Consider the following 9,437-nt stretch of genomic DNA (forward strand, 5'->3'; position numbering starts at 1 on the left):
CGGAGGCGCGGCGAGGCGAGGCAATCGGTCCATTGATGGCAGATGAGTAGAGCACCCATCGACGACGACCACCAAGCGATGGATGAAGACCACGCTATGGACGACGACACCACATTATGTGACGGAGGAGAAACGTGGCTAGACGGAAACTTTGACGAAGAACTTAGGGCTGGCTAGGGTTCTTTGGCTTTGGAAAAAAAATGTCAAGGATTTTTTAGGCATTTTAAAAATATGGGAGTATCCTAATTCTCAATTATGAGAATATTTATTTTTTAATAAAATATGTTCTTTTAACTTTCCTTAAAACATTCAATTTAATTAAGTTTGAGTTCTATTTATTTTATTGATTTTATAGTTCTCTATTTCATATCGTTGTTTCTAATTACGGCAATTCTAGTAAGACTACTAACCTATCGAAATTTCCTCGACTATGCCACATTAAACTTGGTTTTTTTTTTTTGCCACTTTTTGCTGTCCATCAATTCTTTTCGTTAACAATTAAATTAAAGGTCTTAAACTCAAATTTATTAGTTAAGTTATAAATAATATATCATTTCAATTGTAGTGATAATTAATATATACTGTAACGACTGAACTTCCAATACGTCATGATCGTACTAAAAATAAGGTAATACTAACCTACTTTTTTTTATTATCTATTTAATATATTGGAATGGTTGTGAAATGGATTTGCAACGGATTGAAGTTAGTTGAAATATGGCTATGAATAATGATTTATTTGATATTACTTATTAAATTAAAATATAATGAGTTAATTATTAAAAACCTGACGTTTTGATAATTGAGGAATTGAATTTGGATTGCGGTTGTAATTGTGACTGATTTGCTTGATGGTGTTATAATAGCTGTTATTGTTGATTTATGATTAACCAGAATTGATTTTGAAAATTGTTAATAGATTTCTGTGATTTGTGGAAATTAGTAATGAATTCATGAGATAGAAGTTGGATTGATAGATTATGTGGGAATTGCGAATCGTGAATTTTCTGATTGAATGAGAACATTTTATTTGATATTTGTTGAGAAAAGGTGGATGAATTGAGAAAGAGGGAACCCGTAAAGATGGTTAAGTTCGAGTTTTAGAGGAGTTGTTGGCGAAATTTTATAAAATCTGAGGTTTTACTTGAAATATTATTTTAGAAGATTTGGATTTGGAAAATTATATTATTTGAGTTTTATTTAGTTAAGGAAAGAATTATAATATTTTGAATTCGATTTACCGAGGAAAGCTTTATGTTTCGAGTTTGAATTATTTAAGAAAAGAATTATGTTTTAAGTTCGATTCAATATGAAAAGAGTTATGTTTTGGTCTTGAAATAAAGGATTATCTTTTGAGGAGTTTTGGTGAATTTATAATATTTGAATTTTAATGATAAAGAGAGGTGATTTTTGAGTCTTTGGAAAGTTGATAAATATTGAAAAAGAGTTTTATTTGATTGCTTTTAACGAGAGGATTATGTTTTGAAAAGTATTTAGTGAACTTAAACAAATAATTTTTTAAATCTTTTGAAAGAGAATTAAATTAAATTGAAAAATAGTTTTAAAGTTTGTTTGAGTAAGATGTTGTAAAAGTGAAAGCAATAATGTTTGTATAGATGATTGAACAAAGAAAGAAAGAGATACTACATAAGAATGTGAAACTAATGATGATAATGAGAATGAGAATAAAGAGTTGAATTTTGTGGTATGATCATCTATTGTATGTACACCTGTTGCATTTCGGATAGTTGGTGGTGCGACTATCGAAAATGCTTTCCTGAGATACTTAGCTATAATGTTATGCTATAAGACAAATGTTGTTTACAGAGGTATCGAGATATACACAGTTAAAATATGCTCTTATAAGACAGAGGTTGCTTACAGAGAGTGTGTTATACTCTTGTAAGACAAAGGTTGCTTACAGTGAGTGTGTTGTATTCTTATAAGACAAAGGTTGCTTATAGTGGGTGTGTTGTGCTCCTGTAAGACAGAAGTTACTTACTGTGAGTGTGTTGGGCGTATAACGGGTAATAAGTGCCGCCCTGCAAGACAAAGGTTGCTTGCAATGGGTATTACCAACAGAAAAGCCTTATCCAGACAGAGGTTGCTGGGTAACGTCGGGAGTGGGTTAATAACTGACAGATGAGCTCATTATCTGCATTAGGGTTAGACATGCATCATCCTTATTTGTGCATTTGCATTTGATTGTGTTGCTTATCTTGTTTCTTTGTAATTGTGCTATTTGTTTTGGTAACTTGCTTGTGTGTGCTTGATTTAATATTTTTGTTAATGCTGTAAACTTAGTAAAGTATTGAGGAGTAATATTTGTGAATTTAGTTTGGGTATATTACTTATGTTGCTAATTTATTTAGTTATTGTGGTGATCGAGGAATGTTGTTTGTGGCTTATAAATTGTTAATGTGACTAAGGCTTTATTTAAGTAATGTGGTTTAAAGAAAGGGATTTAAACTATTTTAAGTAAGACTAAAGAAATTTTTCGAAGGTTTGATAAAGAAAACTGTTTTTGGAATATGAGTTAACTATTTATATTTTATTCAGTACTTTTACGGCATTTTCATTCTCCACTGAGAATGTGTGGTTTGTTCTCACTCTAAAATTTTTTTCCTTTTCAGTGACACAGATTTGGAGACTCAATACGAAGCTATGGGTGATCAGTTTAATTTTTATTTATGATTCCTGTTGCTTTTATTGAGTTCCCTCGCCTTTGTTGCTTTAGTTTTATTTTATCCAAAGGGATAAGTATTGTATTCGAGTTTTAAATTGAAATTATTTGTATATGATTTGTTACTATTAATAATTATGTGATTATTATTACTTGGTGATCTTTGATATATAATTTTTAATTAACAAAAATAAATTTTTTTGGCATTTTCTTAAAAATGAAACGCAATATCGACATAAAGGATCAATATTAAATAGATAATAATAAAAAAAAACAGGTTAATAACGCCTTATTTTTTTATACGGACCATGACGTATTGAAAGTTGGATCGTTACATATACTATGTATTAAAGATATAAAAAGGGTTGGTGTACAATTTTTTTAATAAATACATTAGTGCATATTGATATATTAGTATATATCATGAAGATATTAAAAAAAATTAGTATACAATTTTTTTACAAGACCTTATTATATATAATCCATAAAAATATATATCTTTTACATGTTTCAAGATTTGAACATAAATTTTCTTAATTTAATTGTAAGTCATTTGATATTTCAACTAATGTTATTTTATTATTTTTATACAAATGTGATAAATAAAATGAATCAATAAATATGTTAGTTCCCGTTGATACTGATATGCTAATTTATTTAACAGACAATATAAGTGGACCAATATTTTTAATAAAAAATAAAAAAATTAGTCTGAATTCAAATACAAGATAAAATCTAAACAAAAATGTTTATTAAGCCCAAGATTTCCTTATAGCAAAAACAAGAGAAAAAGAATCTCACTTCGTTGGAAATACATACAGTCTGATGACTCTGATCTGTGATTGTCACAGGTCAGTGAGGTCACAATCACCGTCTGATTTATCTGCTGCTATTTAGAAATATTTGTCTCCTACTTCCTCATTTTCTGCCATTCTTTGGCATCATTTCATAATATCTTCTTCTATCCGGTGTCAATTTACATTTCTAGACATATGAAACGTGGTGCAAGTGCAATGTACCTGCATGGCTGCATCCACATTTCTTGACCGTACCTTTATCACAATTTTCTCTATCTAAGTTAACTACATAGTAATAGTATTACACGCTCCTTGTAATAATTTTCCTTTACTACTCTTTTCTTTTTAGGTTGACTGATAATTTTATGTATTTGGACTTAAAATTATATTTTAACATTAAATTCTCGATGAACCTAACCTTAAATGAAGGAGTGTAACATATAAATTAACGATTCTTATGAAAAAGGAGTATAACATATAAAATTATTTTTCACTAAAAGACTTGGTTTTCTTTTTCGAAAATATAAATGTAGTTTTAAAGTTTTTTGGTTTTCTTTTTCGAAAATATAAATGTAGTTTTAAAGTTTTTTATGGTATTTTTCAACTAGCCAAAAATTAATTTATTATAAATTAAAATTTCATTTAAAATTTAGCTATTTTTAATAAATTAGTATATATACAAGATAAAATTCAAATTTCAACTCCTATTTATATGAATTAGTAAATTAAATACTAGTCCAATGCAAGCTAAGTTATATAAATGATATAGTTAGCTCATTAGAGATGCATATAATTAGCATCTATCACAATCAAGGAGTTTCATTCAGAAGAACACAGAAACAAGCACAAGAACAAGAACAACTATGTCATCAGAATCAGCAGCTAAAGTTACTTCCATTTTCGTGTACCCTGTCAAATCATGCCGTGGAGTTTCAGTTTCTCATGCTGCTCTTAGTCCTTATGGTAAAACCAATACATGCGTGTTATACGTACTAGTAAGTACTAGTCTATATAGCAATAATGACATTGTAACATTATTTGATAGGATTTAGATGGGATCGAAATTGGTTGGTGGTGAATGAAAGAGGGAGAGGATACACTCAAAGGGTTGAGCCAAGGCTTGCTTTGGTTGAAGTTGAAATGCCAACTGAGGCATTTGATGAAGGCTGGGAGCCTACAAAGGATTCTTTTATTGGTAACAATTAAGAATAATTATAGTTTCTTGAAATTAGGCCTTTTAGGTTTTAATTACTGTGATTAGTTCTAATCTTGAATGAAGAATTGCTGAATTAAAATGTTGATTATGACTTATTATCAAGTGTTACTGTCTTGGATATGATTGTTACTTGTTAGTGTTGAAAGCACCTGGGATGCAACCTCTCAAAATTAGTTTGTGTAAAGAACATGAAGTAGCAGATGGTGTTTCTCTATGGGATTGGAGTGGATCTGCCTGGCATGAGGGACCAGAAGCAGCAAAGTGGTTCTCAGATTATTTAGGAAAAACCAGTGCTTTGATTCGCTTCGATATCGGTAGGCCATTGAGTTTGTGTATCTTTAAGCCCTATTTGGTAATAGAAACAGATAAACAAACTAAATGTGTTTGTTATGGAACAAAATTATAATGAACCTATCCATAACTTTCCAACTTAATTAATGCAGAGTCACAAGCTAGACTCGCAGATCCGGAATACTATCATAATGAACAAAAGGTCCTTTTTACTGATGGTTATCAATACTTAATTGCATCTCAGGTTAGCTAGTGTTTTCAAATTCAATGAAGTCTAAATTCAATTTCCAATTGAAACTTTTAATCAATGTTTTTGTGTCACATGTAACTTTCAGGGATCATTGGATGTAGTAAACCAGCATGCTTCAGAACCCATACCTATAAATCGTTTTAGAGCCAAGTACTGATTTTTAACATGCCTTTTTCTAGTTTAACTCCTGAAATTTGTTGCTGCCTGGTCTAACTGGATTGTTTAATCTCTTAATAACTAAGATTTGTGTTGTTGAATGGTGCAGTATCTTTGTTGAAGGTTGTGAACCATTTGATGAGGATTTATGGACAAAGATCAAGATAGGCAAGCACTCGTTTCAGAGTGTGAGGTTGTGCTATCGTTGTAAGGTAATACCTCGAATTAGTTCCCAATGAATTTTTAGTCGAATACTTTAATCCTCGACAAATTTTAATTGCCAAATCAGTCTCTGATCTTCTATTTTGTTGGACTTATCAATCTTGCCGTCAAATAAGATAACAATTCACATGTTTGTTATTCAGAAACATGATTATAGTAATGTATTGATGCTGTTTGTGATGGTTCAGATACCTCAAGTGAATCAAGATACAGGGGAAGTTGGAGAAGAACCAGCTCAGACCCTGAGGAAAATTAGGTCTGGGAAACTCTTGAGGCCACAAGGAACACATGCACAAAGGGTGAGGCATTGATCATATTATATTAATGAAGCTTATTAAGGAGCATAGACCTCTCTTATGAACTATATGTATTATAATGAATGAGTGGTATTGATATGTTATTAAATGCTTCTGCAGGTATACTTTGGCCAGTTTTTAACTTGGATTCAGGAGGATCATTCTGGAAATGTCATTAAATTGGGGGATCCTATTTATGTCTTTGACAAGGTCAATCATTTCAGTGAAGCTATTGCTTGAGACTCTAGTGGAATCTCCATTATTTCTATCATGAAAATAAGAGAAACCACCAAGTTGCTGAACTTTGCTTTACATAGTTGTAATAATGCATCTATAACTATAGTGAATTTTTATTAAAATAATATGCAAAAGGTAATTGTGTCCATTTTTTTCACTTGAGAAATCTCTTAATTTATCTAGTGAGTGGGTACAGGTATTATTATCATTTAACATTAAATTTTTTCTTAACAAAAAAGCTTATTACAACATAATCTCATTGATTGATTAATCATTCCTTTGCCAGTCCTCTTCGCTCAAGAAAGATCTTTGGATAACTTCGCTTGCACCTATTCTTGTATGGCGAAAGATCTTTTAAATTGTGTGGCTTTAAGTACACCCTTCTCACAACAAAAGTAAAATATAACAGAGAAGTGCAAGATGGTTCAAAAATATTTTGACAAATTCTGTGAAAATGATGTCTTAAAATTGTATTGGACAACAACAAAATTCAGTTGCATAACAAATCAGGAGAAAGCGTGTGAAGAATAGAAAAAAAATGCAGATTCCTTGTCACACAAACCATCCTTTTCGCTGCTTACATATCATATAATGGTGGCCTCATAGTGAAGCCACTCTAAAGTTTCATGCAATTGAAAGTAACAATTTCTTTCAATGGCTTCCACGAGAGGCATGGCTGACCCTTTATCGCAAAAGAGCTATTGGAGATGGAGCAAGCAAGATTTCTTGCCAGAAGAGTCCTTCCAAAGCTGGAACTACTATGCTTCTGCTCTGTCACAAACATGGTGCAGGTTCAAGGACCGCCTCATGAGCAGATCAGATGCTGCTGCTGAGACTACAGAACTCAGGAGGCAAAGTGAGAATGACATGAAGCGTTGTCTCACTTGGTGGGACCTAATCTGGTTCGGTTTTGGAACTGTGGTTAGTGCTGGAATCTTTGTACTAACCGGAGAAGAAGCTCACGATACTGTTGGGCCAGCTATTGTGTTGTCCTATGGTGTTTCAGGATTCTCAGCAATGTTATCAGTATTCTGCTACACAGAGTTCGCGATCGAAGTTCCGGTAGCCGGCGGCTCTTTTGCTTACCTGAGAATTGAGTTGGGAGATTTTGCTGCCTTCATAGCTGCAGGCAACATTCTTCTTGAAAGCATTGTTGGAACTGCCGCGGTTTCGAGATCTTGGACTTCTTACTTCACAAGCCTTTTGAATAAACCAGAAAACTCCCTGCGGATCAAGACTGGTCTCAAAGACGGTTACAACTTGCTTGATCCTATTGCTGTTGTGGTCTTAGCAATTACTTCAGCAATTGCAATCAGCAGCACAATGAAGACCTCATACTTCAATCGGATAGCATCTGCAGTCCACACTTTAGTTATTATATTTGTCATTTTTTCTGGAATTTTCGTTGCAGATACATCAAATTTGACACCTTTTCTGCCTTTTGGTGCTAAGGGGATATTCCAAGCTGCTGCAATTGTTTATTTTACATATGCAGGGTTTGATAGCGTTGCAACAATGGCTGAAGAAACTAAGAACCCTTCAACCGATATACCAATAGGGCTTATTGGATCAATGTCGATTATCATAGTGATATATTGCCTAATGGCTCTTACACTCAGCATGATGCAGCATTCTCTGCTGCATTTCAGAGTGTGGGAATGAAATGGGCTAAGTATGTTGTTGCTTTTGGTGCATTGAAGGGAATGACAACAGTTCTTCTTGTTGGGGCATTGGGACAAGCGCGTTACACCACTCACATTGCACGTTCTCACATGATCCCTCCATGGTTTGCCCTTGTTCATCCAAACACAGGTATGATGTCAGGATTAATTTGTCTAACGAAATAAAAATTTGGAAGTTGGCTGAACCCGTCTAAATTTTATCTTAAAGTAACTAATACTTGTACCCTTATTGATCACATATCAGGAACACCTATAAATGCAACATTGTTGATCACAATCTCAAGTGCTTGCATAGCATTTTTGTCAAGCTTGGATGTGTTGTCAAGCTTGTTATCAATAAGCACACTCTTCATCTTCATGATGATGGCTGTGGCACTTTTGGTTAGGAGGTACTATGTGAGAGGTGTGACACCAAGGGAAAACCTTTTAAAGCTAGTAGCATTCTTGCTACTAATCATTTCTTCATCAATGGGGATCTTAGCTTATTGGGTCATGAACCCTAATGGTTGGATTGGATACACAATAACTGTTCCTATATGGTTCTTGGCCACTCTAGGAATGTCACTGTTTTTGACTCAGCAAAGGGTGCCGAGAGTTTGGGGAGTTCCACTTGTTCCATGGCTGCCATCAATGTCAATTGCAATAAATATCTTCCTAATGGGGTCTTTGGATTCATCAGCATTCACAAGATTTGGGGTATGCACTGGGGTAATGTTGATCTACTACTTTTTCTTTGGACTCCATGCAACTTATGACGTGGCTCATCAATAAGAAAACTCCATGCATGGCCATTCTCTCATCTGTTATATACTATTTGAAGAAGAATTCCCCTCCCCAAGTATGAAATACTGTGTTCTAATATGATGATCAAATTAGAAATAAGAAGAGATGAAATTTGATACTTGATAGCTTTGTAAAGGCTTACTCAAGTCAACAGCATATATGGACCTCCATCTGTTTAGTCTTTCTATATGAGCAACACTTTCAGAAGAAGAATAATAAGCTAATTGATAAGTTAATACCTCTGGTTTAGCTCTAAAATTCACGGTACTTAGGAGAGTAAGTCTCAACTATTTTTGTGGATTTGGTGTAGGAGTAGAAATAGGTGAAAACCTAGTGAATTGGTTTCTAAAAGTGCTTTATGAACATCTAAAATAAGTCACTAAGTATTTGTGTATATTTATTTGGGTTAATAATTAAATTAATCCTTAAAAAATAGATTATTTTTAATTTTATTTTTAAAAAATTTTATCAATTAAATTAGTCTTTTAAAAATTATAAATTAATCATTTTTGTCATTCTGTCACTCAATTAATAATTTCTGTCAACCATTGATAATATAAAACGTTAACTAGATAGTATACATGGCATCTACCATGTCCAATTGGAAATTAAACAAATATCTTTATGAAAATCTATCAATTTAGTCAATCTTTCTAATTAAAAAAAGAATCATATTCCTAATATAACCTAACACTAAATTGATAATTTTTCATAAATATATTTGTTTTATATCTAATAAGATATGTTAGGTGTCATGTATGATGTGATTCTATATTTACGAAAACTTATAAGTAAGTGATTGAAGGATAAAAATAATTAATTTA

General features: G+C 32.5%; 1 protein-coding gene and 1 pseudogene across 1 annotated transcript; both read left to right on the forward strand.

The window, feature by feature from the left end:
* The first annotated feature begins 4,224 nt into the window (after positions 1–4,224).
* Positions 4,225–6,296, forward strand: LOC107483706 (uncharacterized). Its single transcript, XM_016104314.3, has 8 exons — positions 4,225–4,443; positions 4,526–4,675; positions 4,834–5,010; positions 5,140–5,231; positions 5,323–5,387; positions 5,503–5,605; positions 5,804–5,914; positions 6,032–6,296. The coding sequence occupies exons 1-8, from the start codon at positions 4,344–4,346 to the stop codon at positions 6,149–6,151; spliced, it is 918 nt and encodes a 305-aa protein (XP_015959800.1). The 5' UTR covers positions 4,225–4,343; the 3' UTR covers positions 6,152–6,296.
* Positions 6,297–6,396: 100 nt separating this feature from the next.
* LOC107483682 (cationic amino acid transporter 5-like) lies at positions 6,397–8,799 on the forward strand (annotated as a pseudogene).
* Positions 8,800–9,437: the final 638 nt, after the last annotated feature.

This window comes from Arachis duranensis, chromosome 4, assembly GCF_000817695.3.
Source record: "Arachis duranensis cultivar V14167 chromosome 4, aradu.V14167.gnm2.J7QH, whole genome shotgun sequence".
NCBI classification, from domain to species: Eukaryota; Viridiplantae; Streptophyta; class Magnoliopsida; order Fabales; family Fabaceae; genus Arachis; species Arachis duranensis.